The sequence below is a fragment of the Oncorhynchus kisutch genome, linkage group LG5 (genome assembly GCF_002021735.2).
Source record: "Oncorhynchus kisutch isolate 150728-3 linkage group LG5, Okis_V2, whole genome shotgun sequence".
In the NCBI taxonomy this organism is placed as follows: domain Eukaryota; kingdom Metazoa; phylum Chordata; class Actinopteri; order Salmoniformes; family Salmonidae; genus Oncorhynchus; species Oncorhynchus kisutch.
Window position 1 is genome coordinate 74,604,760 of NC_034178.2, and position 21,696 is coordinate 74,626,455.

General features: G+C 43.8%; 1 protein-coding gene and 1 non-coding gene across 2 annotated transcripts; both read right to left on the bottom strand.

Annotated features, from left to right (window-relative positions):
• Positions 1-6,938: 6,938 nt before the first annotated feature.
• Positions 6,939-10,002, bottom strand: rpl29 (ribosomal protein L29). The gene is made up of 4 exons (XM_020475121.2): positions 9,919-10,002; positions 9,412-9,463; positions 9,094-9,158; positions 6,939-7,162 (listed from the first exon to the last, which is right to left on the bottom strand). Exons 2-4 carry the CDS (start codon positions 9,446-9,448, stop codon positions 7,052-7,054), a joined length of 213 nt encoding a protein of 70 aa, XP_020330710.1. The 5' UTR covers positions 9,449-9,463; positions 9,919-10,002; the 3' UTR covers positions 6,939-7,051.
• LOC116374257 (small nucleolar RNA SNORA73 family) lies at positions 8,720-8,945 on the bottom strand. The gene has a single exon (XR_004210126.1). It is a non-coding gene; the product is annotated as a small nucleolar RNA SNORA73 family (small nucleolar RNA).
• Positions 10,003-21,696: the final 11,694 nt, after the last annotated feature.

Genomic DNA, 21,696 nt, shown 5'->3' on the forward strand with positions numbered 1-21,696 from the left:
AGTTAGATAGGATATAGTGGATATAGTTAGTTAGGATATAGTTAGTTAGCATATAGTGGATATAGTTAGTTAGGATATAGTGGATATAGTTAGTTAGGATATAGTGGATATGGTTAGTTAGGATATAGTGGATATAGTTAGTTAGGATATAGTGGATATAGTTAGTTAGGATATAGTGGATATAGTTAGTTAGGATATAGTTAGTTAGGATATAGTGGATATAGTTAGTTAGCATATAGTGGATATAGTTAGTTAGGATATAGTTAGTTAGGATATAGTGGATATAGTTAGTTAGGATATAGTGGATATAGTTAGTTAGGATATAGTGGATATAGTTAGTTAGGATATAGTGGATATAGTTAGTTAGCATATAGTGGATATAGTTAGATAGGATATAGTGGATATAGTTAGTTAGGATATAGTTAGTGCAATTTTACATAAGATATATCCATGTAATTCTATGATATCCAAATTTGTGGCTATTAATGATATCTGTGTTTTCTGTGAAAAAGGTGAGAATCTGTCTCGTTTTTTATTTGAATATAAATTTGTGTCAGAATTTTGGGAAAACCTTGCAAATGACTTATTTACCATTATGAACACCACCTATGTTTTTGACATGAAATATATAATATGTTATTATTATTGCAATGATAACAAGACCATTGAAATGATTGTTACTTTTTATTCTTGCTGCCAAACACTTCAAACACAAACAAAAATTTGAAAATTCAATACCATTTTTTATTTTTTATTCATTGAATTTAACAATTTTATTAAAACATTAACCCTAGTGAACAATAACAAGAATAACATTTTCCTAAATCATTACAATAAGACTTTTTCAGAGTGATTACAATTGCACTAGAATTGTTTTTCTTATATTTTTTGTTTGTTCCAGTATTTTCTCATTAATACCTGCGTTCTGTTTTGTATGATGTAAGAATGTACATTGTTGATCTGTATTTGAATTTTAAAAAGTTAGTATGCCAAAAAATCGACAATATTTCCGAACTTTTAGGGCCCACAATGCAACTCTTCAAGAAATGGGCGTGGCTTCACACAGTTTCCAGATTTGAAGAAAATGGCGGAAAATATCCAGCGGATACAATTTCATTACTTTAACTAATTATGACAAATGTTAAGCAATGTAATAAACTCATAACTTTTCAAATAACTTACCTCACAAGTTATGTTGGCTGACAATTTGTTAGCTACGCTGTCCTTACAAACCACATAGCATTACAGCAGTATGTACTGGTATGATGTTAGTTGGCTACTTGTACATCAAACTTGCCAGTATATTAACTATAGGATATCTAACTAACTACCCAACTTAGCTAAATGGTATAGTCGGGTGCTTTATAAATTCGCTCTGGCTATCTACTCAGATTTCAGAGCACAATTGTCTGAGTGTACCAAAGACAGAATAATGAATTTTAGAAAGCTCAACCCGGTTGAATATTGCCGGTGTCAGTAAACAACTACAACAAAGCGCAAATCAATTGTTGCCAGCAGCACAGTCACAGCCACCAACGCGCTGGGTAACATGAAAACTGGCTAACCAGCTCTGCTAGGGCAAGTGAAATGGTCAGAGTGGTCTCATTTGTGTCTGGAAATAGCTAGCAAGCTAGCCAACGTTAGCTTGGGTGCTTGACTGCCATTGTAAGGTCAGAACGCTCAAATCAACCATCAACCCTACTCCTCAGCCGGAGCGTCCAAGAGCGAAACCATCGGAATTTACAAATGGACAATCTGACAACGCTCTTAATTTACAAGCTACTGAATTTAAGAAGTACCGGAAGTCGTACAATGTCGTAACTAGTAATTTGTTAAACTAACTAGCTCCGCAAGACCATCAACTTCTGGTAGACAAGCGAAGAGAAAGTACGCTCAACTGAAAGGATACTGTTCATTTACAGTATACTAAAATGAACGAATAGTATGTAGTATATACTCATTAAGTATGCAGTATGTGAGTATGGGTATTCGAACACATCTAGTGTCTCTCCCCACACAAGGCACTTCTGTGGAACAACAAATATATTGTTGTTAAAAACAAGTTTTTGTTATTTCCTAAGTGGTTTGACAGAAATATTATGTTTGTGTTTGATTTATTTGATAAAGAAGGAAATATGCTCTCTTTTTTTCTCAAATCACATTTTATTTGTCACATGCGCCAAATACTACAGGTGCAGACCTTACAATGAAATGCTTACTGACGAGCTCTTAACCAACAATGCAGTTTTAAGAAAAATACCTTAAAAACAAGAAATAAAGTAGCAAACAAACAATTAAATTAAAACAATTAAAGAGTGTCAGTAAAATAACAATAGCGAGACTATATACAGGGGGATACCGGTACAGAGTCAATGTGGAGGCTATATACAGGGGATAACGGTACAGAATCAATGTGGAAACTATATACAGGGGATACCGGTACAGAGTCAATGTGGAGGCTATATACAGGGGGTACCGGTACAGATTCAATGTGGAGACTATATCAAATCAAATTTATTTATATAGCCCTTCGTACATCAGCTGATATCTCAAAGTGCTGTACAGAAACCCAGCCTAAAACCCCAAACAGCAAGCAATGCAGGTGTAGAAGCACGGGGGTGCCGGTACAGTCAATGTGGAGGCTATATACAGGGGGTATCGGTACAGAGTCAATGTGGAGGCTATATACAGGGGATACTGGTACAGAATCAATGTGGAGACTATATACAGGGTGTTACGGTACAGAGTCAATGTGGAGGCTATATACAGGGGATACCGGTACAGAATCAATGTGTAGACTATATACAGGGGATACCGGTACAGAGTCAATGTGGAGGCTATATACAGGGGGTACCGGTACAGATTCAATGTGGAGACTATATACAGGGGGTACCGGTACAGTCAATGTGGAGGCTATATACAGGGGGTATCGGTACAGAGTCAATGTGGAGGCTATATACAGGGGATACTGGTACAGAATCAATGTGGAGACTATATACAGGGTGTTACGGTACAGAGTCAATGTGGAGGCTATATACAGGGGATACCGGTACAGATTCAATGTGGAGACTATATACAGGGGGTACCGGTACAGTCAATGTGGAGGCTATATACAGGGGGTATCGGTACAGAGTCAATGTGGAGGCTATATACAGGGGGTATCGGTACAGAGTCAATGTGGAGGCTATATACAGGGGATACCGGTACAGAATCAATGTGGAGACTATATACAGGGGGTACCGGTACAGAGTCAATGTGGAGGCTATATACAGGGGGTACCGGTACAGAGTCAATGTGGAGGCTATATACAGGGGATACCGGTACAGAGTCAATGTGGAGGCTATATACAGGGGAACCGGTACAGAGTCAATGTGGAGGCTATATACAGGGGTTCCTGGTACAGAGTCAATGTGTGGGGGCAACGATTAGTCGAGGTAATTGAGGTAATATATACTGTACATGTGGGTAGAGTTATTAAAGTGACTTATAGATACTAACAGAGAGTAGCAGCAGCTGTGGGAGCAAGAGGTACATATAGGGACAAACATAATACTGTAGAGCAAAGGTGTACATTAGACCACAAACAGAAAGCGGACAGGAAATCAAAGATTAAACAGACATAAGTGTAATGGCCGAAGCCATACGTGCCTTGAAGTGCATAAGGGCTTAGGGCAAAGAGGAGGAGGTGACACTTGAATACATTATCTATTATGGAAAGAGCAGGATACCATTAGAAAGATTAGATAGAGAGGAACAAACATAAGTGCTTAGGGAAAAGGAAATAAGTGCTTAGGGTAAAGGAAATAAGTGCTTAGGGTAAAGGAAATAAGTGCTTAGGGTAAAGGAAATAAGTGCTTAGGGTAAAGGAAATAAGTGCTTAGGGTAAAGGCCATAAGGGCTTAGGGTAAGATAGACATATATTAATTTTAGGACACGAGAGGGTCCTGCCACCATTGTAATCTAATCAAGAGCGGATACAGACGTTGAACATGGAAGAAGCCTGGACTGAAAGATAATGGTGACCGATGACTTGAGGGAAGTAACTTCATTATCATATGGAATGGACTGATATACTGTGTGTGTATAAAGACAGAGCCAGTGCTCTGGGAAAGGGTGTGTTCCGCGGACCATCTAGGCTTCTGATATGTTTGTATTAAAAGGGTGTGTTCCGCGGACCATCTAGGCTTCTGATATGTTTGTATTAAAAGCCTATATTGAATTCACAAGTTCTTGTAAGTGTTATATTTTGTAACGATTCTCCACGACACAGCGTAAAATAGTGGTGGGGGTGGGGGGGGGGGGGTGCAAATAGTCTGGGTAGCCATTTGATTAGATGTTCAGTAGTGTTATGGCTTGGGGGTAGAAGCTGTTTAGAAGCCTCTTGGACCTAGACTTGGTGCTCCGGTACCATTTGCCGTGCAGTAGCAGAGAGAACAGTCTATGACTAGGGTGGCTGGAGACTTTGACAATCTTTTGGGCCTTCCACTGACACCGCCTGGTATATACGTCCTGGATGGCAGGATGCTTGGCCCCAGTGATGTACTGGGCCGTATGCACTACCCTCTGTTAGTGCCTTGTGGTTGGAGGCAGAGCAGTTGCCATACCAGGCTGTGTTGCAACCAATCAGGATGCTCTCGATGGTGCAGCTGTACAACGATCTGAGGACCCATGCCAAATCTTTTCAGTCTCCTGAGGGGGAATGAGTTTTGTTGTGCCCTCTTCACGACTGTCTTGCTGTGCTTGGACCATGTTAGTTTGTTGGTGATGTGGACACCAAGGAACTTGAAGCTCTCAACCTGCTCCACTGCAGCCCCATCGATGAGAATGGGGGCGTGCTCTGTCCTCTTTTTCCTGTAGTCCACAATCATCTCCTTTGTCTTGATCACGTTGAGGGAGAGGTTGTTGTCCTGGCACCACACACTGTCTCGTCGTTGTTGGTGATCAGGCCTCCCACTGTTGTGTCATCGGCAAACTTAATGATGGGGTTGGAGTCGTGCCTGGCCGTGCAGTCATGAGTGAACTGGGAGTACAGGAGGGGACTGAGCATGCACCCCTGAGGAGCCCCCGTGTTAAGGATCAGCGTGGCGGATGTGTTGTTACCTACCCTTACCACCTTAGGGCAGCCCATCAGGAAGTCCAGGATCCAGTTGCAGAGGGAGGTGTTTAGTCCCAGGGTCCTTTGCTTAGTGATGAGCCTTGAGGGCACTATGGTGGTGAACGCTGAGCTGTCGTCAATGAACAGCATTCTCACATTCCTTGTGTTTTATGTTGTTTACTTTGTAGTGTTTTATGTTGTTTACTATGTAGTGTTTTATGTTGTTTACTATGTAGTGTTTGATGTTGTTTACTATGTAGTGTTTACTATGTTGTTTACTATGTAGTGTTTTATGTTGTTTACTACATAGTGCTTTATGTTGTTTACTATGTAGTGTTTTATGTTGTTTACTATGTAGTGTTTTATGTTGTTTACTACATAGTGTTTTATGTTGTTTACTATGTAGTGTTTGATGTTGTTTACTATGTAGTGTTTGATGTTGTTTATTACATAGTGTTTTATGTTGTTTACTATGTAGTGTTTTATGTTGTTTACTATGTAGTGTTTTATGTTGTTTACTATGTAGTGTTTTATGTTGTTTACTATGTAGTGTTTTATGTTGTTTACTATGTAGTGTTTTATGTTGTTTACTACAGTGTTTTATGTTGTTTACTATGTAGTGTTTGATGTTGTTTACTTTGTAGTGTTTTATAAATCCAGAGAATGCCAGACTTTGATGACAAAACTTGCCCACCAAGGACCGCTGTCAAATGAGAAGAACACAACAAGGTGAGTCCATAAATGTATTGTTTGCTGCTGCATAATGATGTAATATGCCAGGGAGATATGTATACTGTAGCTAAGAAAGTAATACTAAGTGTATGTTGTATAGTAAGCTCGTAGCCCATGTGCCTCAACCTTAATTTCACCTACTGTTCTGGCTTGGTGGTGCACATGTAGCCTATAACTTGTTTCTGAGATATTTAATCATTGAATATTGTAAGAGCTTTCATTGTCTGCTTACATGCCCCCTTTATTAATAATATGGTTCTGACTTGGTGTACAGGGAGAACACTCACTGTAAAAACAGCCCATGTTCTGAATTCTGTCGCTGTACATTTCAAAAGTGCTGAACAAATAGTTATGACTACGTCCATCCGACCTTGGTCATTGTCTTAATCGAAATGATGGATTGTTTTCTATTTTCCACTTGTCATCCTTATGCCATGGCTGTCCAACCCTCTTCCTGGAGATCTACTGTCCTGTAGGTTATCAGTCCAACCCTCTTCCTGGATATCTACTGTCCTGTGGGTTTTCAGTCCAACCCTCTTCCTGGAGATCTACTGTCCTGTAGGTTATCAGTCCAACCCTCTTCCTGGATATCTACTGTCCTGTGGGTTTTCAGTCCAACCCTCTTCCTGGAGATCTACTGTCCTGTAGGTTATCAGTCCAACCCTCTTCCTGGAGATCTACTGTCCTGTGGGTTTTCAGTCCAACCCTCTTCCTGGAGATCTACTGTCCTGTGGGTTTTCAGTCCAACCCTCTTCCTGGAGATCTACTGTCCTGTAGGTTATCAGTCCAACCCAAAACATTTTGGGTTCTGATGGGGGTACGACAGTTGAACTACTCTGACATTTAAGTTATATTCTTCAAGAATCAATGGCATATATATATATATAACAAATGTAAGATCCAAAAACAGATGTACCAATCACAGATTGACCCTTTAAAAGACTAGTGCCAATGTATAGCTCTGGTCATCTCCATTTTCAAGCTGAAGGATGCCATAGTGTTGTTGGAAATGAAAGCCATGTTGAGGTGTTGAGGTAGGAGAGCTAGGCTATTATATGAAATATAACACGAACAGTCAACCCAGTAATATTAAAAGGCATAGATCAGTAAATGAAGTTACAATGTAAAACACCCCAATCCTTTATTTATTTTTAAACAAAGCATAGCTTTATTGTGATGGTAACAAAGTCAATGGACCGTGGAGATGCAGAGGAGCCACCCCGTCTAAGGGGCTGCGGCATCAGCGATCTTCTTGGCTGCTGCGTTGGCGGTCTTCTGACCCTTCTTGTTGTGCTTCTTGGCAAAACGCAAGTTCTTCATGAACTTAGGGTCAACCTGGGGAGGGGGAGAGTGATAAAAGAGAGGGAGGGAGAGAGGTAGAGAGAGAAAGTAAGTTGCAGACAAACTCTTTACATATAGACAATACTAAAAGTTCATTCAATAAGGTATAAATCTGAAGTGTAAGAAAACAGGAAGTAAGGATTGGTTCAGCGCGTATGAAGAACATCACACCCTCATGTGTAAACATGTGACCAGGATCCCTTGAAAGAGACACCGCAGCAGAAAGGTTGAGTGCCAGTTGATATGGAGTTTAATATATTTTTTATGAAAAAGCATGTTTCTTTCCCCATATCCTCCTTCACTAAGCATCTCACCCACAGTGAGGGGGGGGGGGGGGGACTGGGACCGAGGCATCGAACCTGGTACCCAATAATCCCACCAACTCAATCTGAATTCCCGAGAGGTCTTGGAACACACACCACTCGAACCTCCCAGTAGAAGGCTGAATTCCTGCGGGTGGGAGTGGACAACTTTTGGATGAATTAATGAATGTATACATGCTAATCTTCCTCCTAAAAGGGTAGGTTATATCCTACATGCTAATCCTCTTAAAAGGAAAGTATCCTCTCTCCCCAACTAGCCGAGTGGCAAAAAAAATATAAAAAGTGCAACAAGTAGTGTTTGTTGGCGCCCCGTTTCATGAGCTGAAATAAAAAATAACCTGGGAAAATGTTCCATCCATCCACCTGAGATGCCTGAAATGTTCCATCCTGCCACCTGAAATGTTCCATCCTGCCACCTGAAATGTTCCATCCTGCCACCTGAAATATATCTGAGGCATATCAGGAAGCTGATTAAACAGGATCATTACACAGGTGCACCTTGTGCTGGGGGTCAATAAAAAGGTCACAATGTCACAGATATCTAAATTTTGAGGGAGTGTGCAATTTACATGCCGACTGCAGGAATGTTCACCAGAGCGGTTGCCAGATAATTGAATGTTAATTTCTCTACCATAAGCCACCTCAAACGTCATTTTAGAGAATTTAGCAGTACGTCCAACCGGTCTCACAACCACAGAGGTTATACCCATCAGCAGTTAGCCTATTGTGCTAAAGATGGGATCATTAAACTAGTTAGCATCCTCTATTAGCACAATTGCTACACATTTCGATATTGCCGAAAGGGAACAAAATTGCTACGACAACGGCTGTTAAGCGAGCTGCGTCACATCCGTCTAAATAAAAGTTTGACTGTGGTTCGTGACCAGTTCTTGCGGGAGTCGTACAGAAAGCCGTTGAGACAACGGTATGAAAAGATGTAGGTGCTGGCGGTAATGAATAGACCAGCCCAGCGGAGACTTCCTTCCTCTCAGTCTGATCATTTCCCCACATGGAGTACATTTAATACAGTATAAACCAGAGAGATACATCCACACATAAGGATGTATTTAGACAGGCTAATTCTGATCTTTTATACATTTACCTTTATTTAACTAGGCAAGTCAGTTAAATCTTTGGCAGATGAGATCAGAGCTTTTGCCAAAATATCAGAATTGGGCTGTCTGTGTAAATGAAGCCGTGGTAGCAGCTCCTGCAAGTAAGTCTAAAAGTTTGTGCAATGCATGGTTTAGCCCCCCAGTCATGGCCCAAGGAGCTCTGGGAAGATGTAGGAATATACAGAACGCCATCCTCACCAGCCCGAGGGGCCGGGGGGACAAAGCTTGCTCTACGATGCCGTGGAACGGGACTGTACGTCACAGCACCGAAGTGCTACGCTCCCATACGCCACAAGGACAGAGCCATGCGAGAGCAACCTCACAGGATGTCCACGTCGGAATTAGGGCACCTTTTAATTTGGTTACATTTGATCTGATTTACATAAACCACCGGGTGTGAATGACAATGCCCTTGATCTAACTTAGGCAACTTTACAAACTGCATAACAAATCATAACGGTCGATAGGCCAGCAGATCAATAAATACCCCTTTCATGGACTCATAACGGTCTGGTCTGGGCTTCTTGATCCCATTCCTGTGGGCCTTACGGGCTGTGGACAGACAGGAGAAAGAGACTTGTCAACACGTTTATGGAAACAATGACTTCAAAATGAAAACAGGACAAACTCTTTTTTTTTCCTTTCAGGCTACTCCTGCAGAGCTCTAGTCAATTTATTTTTGAAAACGGACACGAAACAACCGGGTAGGCTGTTAATCCTGTATTGACAACTACCTAGTTAACTAGGCACTATCACTTATATCTAGCGAACTAGCTTAACTTCATAACCATTCAGTTCTACTCACACTGGTTGTGGGTGGTGTGATTCTTTGACTTTGCCATTTCTGTTCTGTGGATCTGTTGACGGAAGAGAACAGAAATTAGTTTAATTTCAGAACGGACCAAAAAGAAAAACACGCAGGAACTCATGTTTGCTACAATAACTATTTATTTGAGGACGACTGACTAGCTAGAAACAAGCCGTTGGGTGTTTTCAACGAGGTAAACATTGACATTATCACCGTATACGTGCTGAAAGCCAGTATTATCCAAAACATTTAACACATTTTCAATTTGGTGAGTTTGTTGGAGTGTTTTCCTAGCAAGAATATCTCGCGGGTAGAAAGGGACAGCCGACCTAGTTATATAGTTTTAATCATCCAAGCGGGAACTAATTTAGCAAATATAAAGATGCCTGTGTGGTTCGTGATATTTTCCACTATAAACACACATTCATGGCTGATATGAATCTTAAAAAACACAGGAGGATTGATGTAGATTAACATGTTAGAGTCAGGAGTGAAATTCATTACCTGCCACACGTAAGAGACGGAAACCGGAAGAGAAAGAACTGAACCGAACGAACCCAAATATGAACCATCGAATCAGGAGCGGCGACCGGAAACGACAAGACGTTGAATGGGGGACACTGCCGCCTAGTGCAGTGGACAAGACATTACACCGTCAACATTTCCAGACAGCAGGTGTCACTGTCAGTCCACATGATTTTCTACAACCATGAACAACAAAGGTAAGGATAATACTACCGTGTGTTTAATGTGCATGAACAACAGGATACATTCATGTTAGGAATGACTTATTCTCGTTATCTGCCCGACCTGACCTCAAAATGTGACATTCAGAGTTTTTTAAATAATTGTTGTAAAACACATTTAAACAAGGCAGGTTGCTAATGCTAACTATTGACCTCACAATGTGACATGCAGGGTTTTCAAATATAATTGTTGTAAAGTTGTGTGTACAGTAAGGTTGTATAATGATGATGGTCAGATGGGCATACAGACAGTATAAATATGAGAGACAAGACCCCAGTTGGCCCCTGCTCTCTGTGTGTTGTGGTATGGTTACTCAGTGGTTCAGTTGGCCCCTGCTCTCTGTGTGTTGTGGTATGGTTACTCAGTGGTTCAGTTGGCCCCTGCTCTCTGTGTGTTGTGGTATGGTCACTCAGTGGTTCAGTGGTTCAGTTGGCCCCTGCTCTCTGTGTGTTGTGGTATGGTTACTCAGTGGTTCAGTGGTTCAGTTGGCCCCTGCTCTCTGTGTGTTGTGGTATGGTTACTCAGTGGTTCAGTGGTTCAGTTGACCCCTGCTCTCTGTGTGTTGTGGTATGGTTACTCAGTGGTTCAGTGGTTCAGTTGGCCCCTGCTCTCTGTGTGTTGTGGTATGGTTACTCAGTGGTTCAGTGGTTCAGTTGGCCCCTGCTCTCTGTGTGTTGTGGTATGGTTACTCAGTGGTTCAGTGGTTCAGTTGATCCCTGCTCTCTGTGTGTTGTGGTATGGTTACTCAGTGGTTCAGTGGTTCAGTTGATCCCTGCTCTCTGTGTGTTGTGGTATGGTTACTCAGTGGTTCAGTTGGCCCCTGCTCTCTGTGTGTTGTGGTATGGTTACTCAGTGGTTCAGTTGGCCCCTGCTCTCTGTGTGTTGTGGTATGGTTACTCAGTGGTTCAGTGGTTCAGTTGGCCCCTGCTCTCTGTGTGTTGTGGTATGGTTACTCAGTGGTTCAGTTGGCCCCTGCTCTCTGTGTGTTGTGGTATGGTTACTCAGTGGTTCAGTTGGCCCCTGCTCTCTGTGTGTTGTGGTATGGTTACTCAGTGGTTCAGTGGTTCAGTTGGCCCCTGCTCTCTGTGTGTTGTGGTATGGTTACTCAGTGGTTCAGTTGGCCCCTGCTCTCTGTGTGTTGTGGTATGGTTACTCAGTGGTTCAGTTGGCCCCTGCTCTCTGTGTGTTGTGGTATGGTTACTCAGTGGTTCAGTGGTTCAGTTGATCCCTGCTCTCTGTGTGTTGTGGTATGGTTACTCAGTGGTTCAGTGGTTCAGTTGACCCCTGCTCTCTGTGTGTTGTGGTATGGTTACTCAGTGGTTCAGTGGTTCAGTTGGCCCCTGCTCTCTGTGTGTTGTGGTATGGTTACTCAGTGGTTCAGTGGTTCAGTTGGCCCCTGCTCTCTGTGTGTTGTGGTATGGTTACTCAGTGGTTCAGTGGTTCAGTTGATCCCTGCTCTCTGTGTGTTGTGGTATGGTTACTCAGTGGTTCAGTGGTTCAGTTGATCCCTGCTCTCTGTGTGTTGTGGTATGGTTACTCAGTGGTTCAGTTGGCCCCTGCTCTCTGTGTGTTGTGGTATGGTCACTCAGTGGTTCAGTGGTTCAGTTGATCCCTGCTCTCTGTGTGTTGTGGTATGGTTACTCAGTGGTTCAGTGGTTCAGTTGATCCCTGCTCTCTGTGTGTTGTGGTATGGTTACTCAGTGGTTCAGTGGTTCAGTTGATCCCTGCTCTCTGTGTGTTGTGGTATGGTTACTCAGTGGTTCAGTTGATCCCTGCTCTCTGTGTGTTGTGGTATGGTTACTCAGTGGTTCAGTGGTTCAGTTGGCCCCTGCTCTCTGTGTGTTGTGGTATGGTTACTCAGTGGTTCAGTGGTTCAGTGGTTCAGTTGGCCCCTGCTCTCTGTGTGTTGTGGTATGGTTACTCAGTGGTTCAGTGGTTCAGTGGTTCAGTTGGCCCCTGCTCTCTGTGTGTTGTGGTATGGTTACTCAGTGGTTCAGTGGTTCAGTGGTTCAGTTGGCCCCTGCTCTCTGTGTGTTGTGGTATGGTTACTCAGTGGTTCAGTTGGCCCCTGCTCTCTGTGTGTTGTGGTATGGTCACTCAGTGGTTCAGTGGTTCAGTTGGCCCCTGCTCTCTGTGTGTTGTGGTATGGTCACTCAGTGGTTCAGTGGTTCAGTTGGCCCCTGCTCTCTGTGTGTTGTGGTATGGTTACTCAGTGGTTCAGTGGTTCAGTTGATCCCTGCTCTCTGTGTGTTGTGGTATGGTTACTCAGTGGTTCAGTGGTTCAGTTGGCCCCTGCTCTCTGTGTGTTGTGGTATGGTTACTCAGTGGTTCAGTGGTTCAGTTGACCCCTGCTCTCTGTGTGTTGTGGTATGGTCACTCAGTGGTTCAGTGGTTCAGTTGGCCCCTGCTCTCTGTGTGTTGTGGTATGGTTACTCAGTGGTTCAGTGGTTCAGTTGGCCCCTGCTCTCTGTGTGTTGTGGTATGGTTACTCAGTGGTTCAGTGGTTCAGTTGATCCCTGCTCTCTGTGTGTTGTGGTATGGTTACTCAGTGGTTCAGTTGGCCCCTGCTCTCTGTGTGTTGTGGTATGGTCACTCAGTGGTTCAGTGGTTCAGTTGATCCCTGCTCTCTGTGTGTTGTGGTATGGTTACTCAGTGGTTCAGTGGTTCAGTTGGCCCCTGCTCTCTGTGTGTTGTGGTATGGTTACTCAGTGGTTCAGTTGGCCCCTGCTCTCTGTGTGTTGTGGTATGGTTACTCAGTGGTTCAGTGGTTCAGTTGGCCCCTGCTCTCTGTGTGTTGTGGTATGGTTACTCAGTGGTTCAGTTGGCCCCTGCTCTCTGTGTGTTGTGGTATGGTCACTCAGTGGTTCAGTGGTTCAGTTGGCCCCTGCTCTCTGTGTGTTGTGGTATGGTCACTCAGTGGTTCAGTGGTTCAATTGGCCCCTGCTCTCTGTGTGTTGTGGTATGGTTACTCAGTGGTTCAGTGGTTCAGTTGACCCCTGCTCTCTGTGTGTTGTGGTATGGTTACTCAGTGGTTCAGTGGTTCAGTTGATCCCTGCTCTCTGTGTGTTGTGGTATGGTTACTCAGTGGTTCAGTGGTTCAGTTGGCCCCTGCTCTCTGTGTGTTGTGGTATGGTCACTCAGTGGTTCAGTGGTTCAGTTGACCCCTGCTCTCTGTGTGTTGTGGTATGGTTACTCAGTGGTTCAGTGGTTCAGTTGATCCCTGCTCTCTGTGTGTTGTGGTATGGTTACTCAGTGGTTCAGTTGGCCCCTGCTCTCTGTGTGTTGTGGTATGGTCACTCAGTGGTTCAGTGGTTCAGTTGATCCCTGCTCTCTGTGTGTTGTGGTATGGTTACTCAGTGGTTCAGTGGTTCAGTTGACCCCTGCTCTCTGTGTGTTGTGGTATGGTTACTCAGTGGTTCAGTGGTTCAGTTGACCCCTGCTCTCTGTGTGTTGTGGTATGGTTACTCAGTGGTTCAGTTGGCCCCTGCTCTCTGTGTGTTGTGGTATGGTCACTCAGTGGTTCAGTGGTTCAGTTGATCCCTGCTCTCTGTGTGTTGTGGTATGGTTACTCAGTGGTTCAGTGGTTCAGTTGATCCCTGCTCTCTGTGTGTTGTGGTATGGTTACTCAGTGGTTCAGTGGTTCAGTTGGCCCCTGCTCTCTGTGTGTTGTGGTATGGTTACTCAGTGGTTCAGTGGTTCAGTTGATCCCTGCTCTCTGTGTGTTGTGGTATGGTTACTCAGTGGTTCAGTGGTTCAGTTGGCCCCTGCTCTCTGTGTGTTGTGGTATGGTTACTCAGTGGTTCAGTGGTTCAGTTGGCCCCTGCTCTCTGTGTGTTGTGGTATGGTTACTCAGTGGTTCAGTGGTTCAGTTGGCCCCTGCTCTCTGTGTGTTGTGGTATGGTTACTCAGTGGTTCAGTTGGAATGTTGGAGGTGGGGGATTGCTAAACTCATCAAAAAAAGAAACGTCCCGTTTTCAGGACCCTGTTTTTCAAAGATAATTCGTAAAAATCCGAATAACTTCACAAATCTTCATTGTAAAGGGTTTAAACACTGTTTCCCATGCTTGTTCAATGAACCATAAACAATTAATGAATATGCACCTGTGGAACGGCCGTTAAGACACTAACAGCTTACAGACGGTAGGCAATTAAGGTCACAGTTATGAAAATTTAGGACACTAAAGAGACCTTTCTACTGACTCTGAAAAACGCCAAAAGAAACATGCCCAGGATCCCTGCTCATCTCCGTGATCGTGCCCTTGGCATGCTGCAAGGAGGCATGAGGACTGCAGATGTGGCCAGGGCAATAAATTGCAATGTCCGTACTGTGAGATGCCTAAGACAGCGCTACAGGGAGACAGGACGGACAGCTGATCGTCCTCGCAGTGGCAGACCACGTGTAACAACACCTGCACTGGATCGGTACATCCGAACATCACACCTGCGGGACAGGTACAGGATGGCAACAACAACTGCCTGAGTTACACCAGGAACGCACAATCCCTCCATCAGTGCTCAGACTGTCCGCAATAGGCTGAGAGAGGCTGGACTGAGGGCATGTAGGCCTGTTGTGAGGCAGGTCCTCACCAGACATCACCGACAACGTCGCCGCCTATGGGCACAAATCCACCGTCGCTGGACCAGACAGGACTAATGCAGCTGGTGGCCACACCAGATACTGACTGTTGCTTTTGATTTCTACCCCCCCTTTGTTCAGGGACACATTATTCCATTTCTGTTTGTCACGTCTGTGGAACCTGGTCAGTTTATGTCTCAGTTGTTGAATCTTATGTTCATACAAATATTTACACATGTTACGGTTGCTGATAATAAACGCAGTCGACAGTGAGAGGACGTTTATTTTTTTGTTGTTGCTGAGTTTAGTTCATTTCCTATTCAAATGTAATGTCCCCCTCCAGAAATGAGCCCAATAACACATTGGTCCATATCATGAAGCAGCTGTTCAGCATTGAGCCTCATCCCCTGCTGTCGCCCACCTGTTGCAGTACCTGACTATAGATAACTAGCCTGAGGAGTTCCCATCTGCATTTACCCCATTGAGCTAATAGATCAAACTCTAAACAGAATCTTGTTCCTAGTTAACAACATATTGACCCCCCCCCCCAACCCCCCCTGTTATTCTCGTACTCAGATAAGGATAATATAGTGTGGAAATAATGCAGGCCTAGCTGTTACACGTGACCCGTGTTACAGTTATGGACAGATGGGACCAAGGCTGCTGAGGCACGGGAAGGGGAAGGAGTTTGCCTGTTGGAGTGTGCCCGGGGAGATTTGGTTTGGACGGAGCAGGAGTTGACGTAGCGGACGGTGTCCTGTGCCAAGGTGGGCCACCAGTACTTAATGGAGACGGATTCAGTGGTGCGGGTGATTTCAGTGATGCGGGTGATTTCAGTGGTGCAGGTGATTTCAGTGGTGCGGGTGATTTCAGTGGTGCGGGTGATTTCAGTGGTGTGGGTGATTTCAGTGGTGCGGGTGATTTCAGTGATGCGGGTGATTTCAGTGGTGCGGGTGATTTCAGTGGTGCGGGGGGTGATTTCAGTGATGCCGGCGATTTCAGTGGTGCGGGTGATTTCAGTGATGCCGGTGATTTCAGTGGTGCGGGTGATTTCAGCAGCCTCGGTGAGGTTAATCGGAACGAACATAGATAGCATACAAAAAGAGGAGCCGAACAATTAAACAGAAACAATACTGCCTGATGGGTGATACAACAGAGTTCTAGATAAAGGGGAAGTAATCAGGGTAGTGATGAAGTCCAGGTGTGCGTAATGATGGTTACCAGGTGTGTGTAATGATTATTTGCCAGGTGTGTGTAATGATGGTTGCCAGGTGTGTGTAATGATGGTTGCCAGATGTGCGTAATGATGGGTTGCCAGGTGTATGTAATGATGGATGCCAGGTGTGTGTAATGATGGTTGCCAGGTGTGTGTAATGATGGTTGCCAGGTGTTCGTAATGATGGTTGCCAGGTGTGTGTAATGATGGTTGCCAGGTGTGCGTAATGATGGTTGCCAGGTGTGTGTAATGATGGTTGCCAGGTGTGCATAATGATGGTTGCCAGGTGTGTGTAATGATGGTTGCCAGTTGTGCGTAATGATGGTTGCCAGGTGTGTGTAATGATGGTTGCCAGGTGTGCGTAATGATGGTTGCCAGGTGTGTGTAATGATGGTTGCCAGGTGTGTGTAATGATGGTTGCCAGGTGTGTGTAATGATGGTTGCCAGGTGTGCGTAATGATGGTTGCCAGGCGTGTGTAATGATGGTTGCCAGGTGTGCGTAATGATGGTTGCCAGGTGTGCATAATTATGGTTGCCAGGTGTGTGTAATGATGGTTGCCAGGTGTGCGTAATGATGGTTGCCAGGTGTGCGTAATGATGGTTGCCAGGTGTGCATAATGATGGTTGCCAGGTGTGTGTAATGATGGTTGCCAGGTGTGTGTAATGATGGTTGCCAGGTGTGAGTAATGATGGTTGCCAGGTGTGCGTAATGATGGTTGCCAGGTGTGCGTAATGATGGTTGCCAGGTGTGCGTAATGATGGTTGCCAGGTGTACCATCAGGCAGTATTGTTTCTGTTTTCTTGTTGTATTCGCTCTATGTTCGTTTCCGATTAAACTCACAGACTGCACCTGCTTCCTGACTCCCTGCATCTTCGTCACACCCTGATTTAGCCCACTGCAGTAAAATGATTTATTAATCCGCAGCATGGGCCCACCTTCCCCTGCCCAAACGGTTCATAGAATAGATTACTCACGAAGGAAGTTGGGTTGCCCGCTTTCACACCAGTTTCAAAATTCTTTGACCCGTACATTGACTTTCTCCAAACTTTCTAATTTAGTTTAATAAGTCTCCAATTTAGCAGTGAGCACTGCCAATGATTAATTTACCGGTTTTAATTGTAAGTCTAGTGCAAAGGTAATCTCCTCACGAACAATCTCTCGTATAGTAGCGGCCACCACTCTGTGTTGAGAGCCGCCATGTTCACACAGATTAATTGTGGTTTGCTGAAGCGAAATATACCTGCTATTTATTTCACACCTTTTATATGATGTTTAGTATTGACAAGTTTTAGGAAATAAGTCTGCTAATTCATAGTAATTTGCAAAAGAAACCTACAAGTCTCTCTGTGCCGGGTCTTTCTGCAGGCCATGTCAGGACACACACCACGGTAGGCTACCAATCAGTATCAGGAGAGAATATTGGTGAGGATGATATGTTGTTGATGATCATGGTGATGTTGTTGGTAATGATGATCATGGTGATGTTGTTGATGATCATGGTGATATTGATGATCATGGTGATGTTGTTGGTAATGATGATCATGGTGATGTTGTTGATGATCATGGTGATGTTGTTGATGATCATGGTGATGTTGTTGGTAATGATGATCATGGTGATGTTGTTGGTAATGATGATCATGGTGATGTTGTTGGCAATGATGATCATGGCGATGTTGTTGATGATCATGGCAATGTTGATGATGATCATGGTGATGTTGTTGATGATCATTGTGACGTTGTTGGTAATGATGATCATGGTGATGTTGTTGATGATCATGGTGATGTAGTTGGTAATGATGATCATGGTGATGTTGTTGATGATCATGGCGATGTTGATGATGATCATGGTGATGTTGTTGATGATCATGGTGATGTTGTTGGTAATGATGATCATGGTGATGTTGTTGATGATCATTGTGACGTTGTTGGCAATGATGATCATTGTGATGTTGATGATGATCATGGTGATGTTGTTGATGATCATGGTGATGTTGATGATCATGGTGATGTTGGTAATGATGATCATGGTGATGTTGTTGGTAATGATGATCATGGTGATGTTGGTAATGATGATGATGTTGTTGGTAATGATGGTCATGGTGATGTTGTTGATGATCATGGCGATGTTGTTGATGATAATGGTGATGTTGATGACTAGGTGTGAAGATGAGAGGCACTAGGTCCTTGTGTTATGGTGGAAGAGTAAGAATATGGAGAGAGAGAGAGATCTTGCTGAGGGCTCCATTCTCATGGAAATGTATGCGTGTGTCTCTGTCCTGTAATTACAGTCGTGATGACAGAAGATGGTTTCCTGTTAAAAAGAACAGTGCCTGCTGCCTCGCCACACACACACACACACACACACACACACACACACACACACACACACACACACACACACACACACACACACACTCCCCTCACCTCCACTATCCAGGGCACATAGCTAACATTAGTGTAGTAACATCCGCTGGCTGGCTTTGTGTGTGTGGTGTGTGTGTGTGTGTGTGTGTGTGTGTGTGTGTGTGTGTGTGTGTGTGTGTGTGTGTGTGTGTGTGTGTGTGTGTGTGTGTGTGTGTGTGTGATTGTAAACTGAGTGTGCAAACCATTATGAGCTCCTGATGTTTCCGTGACAGACTGACCAGGTGAAAGCTATGATCCACTATTGATGTTAATTACTGATGTCTACTTCAATCAGTGTAGATGAAGGGGTAGAAACAGGGTAAAAACCTTAAGAGTCTATTTACGTGACATGCTGGCAGTTTAAACTAGAGAGCTATTTTTTGCATGGGCTGGGTCTCAATCCAACACATGTCGGCCTTCTGCATCTGCGGTGGAAGGTGGCTGAGCTACAGCTGTGTTATTTTTTGCATGGGCTGGGTCTCAATCCAACACATGTCGGCCTTCTGCATCTGCGGTGGAAGGTGGCCGAGCTACAGCTGTGTTATTTTTTGCATGGGCTGGGTCTCAATCCAACACATCCAGCTATGTCGGCCTTCTGCATCTGTGGTGGAAGGTGGCCGAGCTACAGCTGTGTTTGACAGACCATGAGACATCCCGAAAATGTCAGAACGGTTTTGGCAACAAAATAATATGACCTCTTTGTGTCAAGATGAGACTCTCACGAGCACGATGGTGTTCTCCGTTTGTCAGAGCCGATCTAAAAGATAGCGAAGGAGTCAGGCGCAGGACACAGATAAGAGTAACAATCACTGATTTACTCAATCCAAAACGTAACAATATCCCGTTCCAAACCAGGATAAAACAGGACTCAAAATACATCACACCGGAATACATGAAAGACAATCACACACAAAACAGAAAAGGAAACCAGAGGGTTAAATAAGGAATGTAATCATGAGATGGGAACCAGGTGTGTAAAACAGACAAAACAGAGAGGGAAACCAGAGGGTTAATAAGGAACGTAATCATGAGATGGGAACCAGGTGTGTAAAACAGAGAGGGAAACCACAGGGTTAAATAAGGAACATAATTATGAGATGGGAACCAGGTGTGTAAACAGACAAAACAAAAGGAAACATGAAACATGGATCGGTGGCAACTAGAAAGCCGGTGACGTCGACCATCGAACGCCGCCCGAACAAGGAGAGGGAACAACTTTGGTGGAAGTCGTGACACCGTTTTGCCATAAGACCCCCACAAGTTCCATGAGACGCGTCGGAATTCGGTGACGCTTGGTGTGCCAACTTTTGTCTGTCGCATCCAAACCTGTTTGGCCTACGAAACAAACTTTCTTATATCTCCTGGATATAGGACAGACACTTCAAAAACCTTGTTCCTTACCATTGTTATTTTGACTGTCTTTTTTCACATTTATGCATTTCTACGAGCTATAGTAGTAAAGACCAAATTCACTATGAAAACATATATATTATATATATTATATAATATAATATAATAATAATATAATAATATATAATAATAATATAATAATAATAAAATAATATATAATAATAATATAATAATATATAATAATAATATAATAATATATAATAATAATATAATAATATATAATAATAATATAATATAATAATAATATATAATAATAATATAATAATAATATAATAATATATAATAATATATAATAATAATATAATAATAATAATATATAATAATAATATAATAATAATATAATATAATAATAATATATAATATAATATAATAATAATATAATAATATATAATAATAATATAATAATATATAATAATATATAATAATAATATAATAATATATAATAATATAATATAATAATAATAATATAATAATAATATAATAATATATAATAATATAATATAATATATAAATATTATATATATATATTTTTTTATACCTAAAGGGGTCGTAAAATTCAACATCAAATAGCTAAATGATCCATGGTATGACCATCTTAAAACAATTCCATGGTAAGATCCCTGAGCGGTTTCCTTCCATCTCCGCAATTGAGTTAGTGACTGGGTGTATTGATACACCATCTAAAGTGTAAATTAATAACTTCACCATGCTCAAAGGGATATTCAATGTCTGCTTTATATATATATATTTTACCCATCTATCAATAGTTGCCCTTCTTTGTGAGGCGTTGGAAAGCCTCAACTGGTCTTTGTGGTTGAATCTGGTGTTTGAAATTCGCTGCTCGACTGAAGGACGTAATTGTATGTGTGAGGTACAGAGATTGGGAAGTCGGTAATTTTTACCCCTGAACTTATTTAGGCTTGCCATAACAAAGGGGTTGAATACTTATTGACTCAAGAAACGTAAGCTTTAATTTTGAAAAACATAATTCCAATTTGACATTATGGGGTATTGTGTGTGTGTGTGTGTATGCCAGTGTGTGTGTGTGTAGGCCAGTGTGTGTGTATGTAGGCCCTCCTCCTCCTTATCCAATAGACCAGGGCCCTCCTCCTCCTCCTCCAATAGACCAGGGCCCTCCTCCTCCTCCTCCAATAGACCAGGACCCTCCTCCTCCTCCTCCTCCAACAGACCAGGGCCCTCCTCCTCCTCCTCCAACAGACCAGGGCCCTCCTCCAATAGACCAGGGCCCTCCTCCTCCTCCAATAGACCAGGGCCCTCCTCCTCCTCCTCCAACAGACCAGGGCCCTCCTCCTCCTCCTCCAACAGACCAGGGCCCTCCTCCAATAGACCAGGGCCCTCCTCCTCCTCCTCCAATAGACCAGGGCCCTCCTCCTCCTCCTCCAATAGACCAGGGCCCTCCTCCTCCTCCTCCAGTACACCAGGGCCCTCCTCCTCCAGTAGACCAGGGCCCTCCTCCTCCAGTAGACCAGGGCCCTCCTCCTCCTCCAGTACACCAGGGCCCTCCTCCTCCAGTAGACCAGGGCCCTCCTCCTCCAGTAGACCAGGGCCCTCCTCCTCCAGTACACCAGGGCCCTCCTCCTCCAGTACACCAGGGCCCTCCTCCTCCAGTACACCAGGGCCCTCCTCCTCCAGTACACCAGGGCCCTCCTCCTCCAGTACACCGGGGCCCTCCTCCTCCTCCAGTACACCAGGGCCCTCCTCCTCCAGTACACCAGGGACCTCCTCCTCCAGTACACCAGGGCCCTCCTCCTCCTCCAGTAGACCAGGGCCCTCCTCCTCCTCCAGTACACCAGGGCCCTCCTCCTCCAGTACACCAGGGCCCTCCTCCTCCTCCAGTACACCAGGGCCCTCCTCCTCCAGTAGACCAGGGCCCTCCTCCTCCTCCAGTACACCAGGGCCCTCCTCCTC

Bases quoted from the DNA above. Each gene is read 5' to 3' on its own strand.
- rpl29 (XM_020475121.2), bottom strand. From the start codon at position 9,448: ATGGCAAAGTCAAAGAATCACACCACCCACAACCAGT. The intron at 9,159-9,411 runs GTGAGTAGAACT...GTCTGTCCACAG, and splicing joins TCACACCACCCACAACCAGT to CCCGTAAGGCCCACAGGAAT. The intron at 7,163-9,093 runs GTATTTATTGAT...CCCCCTCCCCAG, and splicing joins GTTATGAGTCCATGAAAGGG to GTTGACCCTAAGTTCATGAA.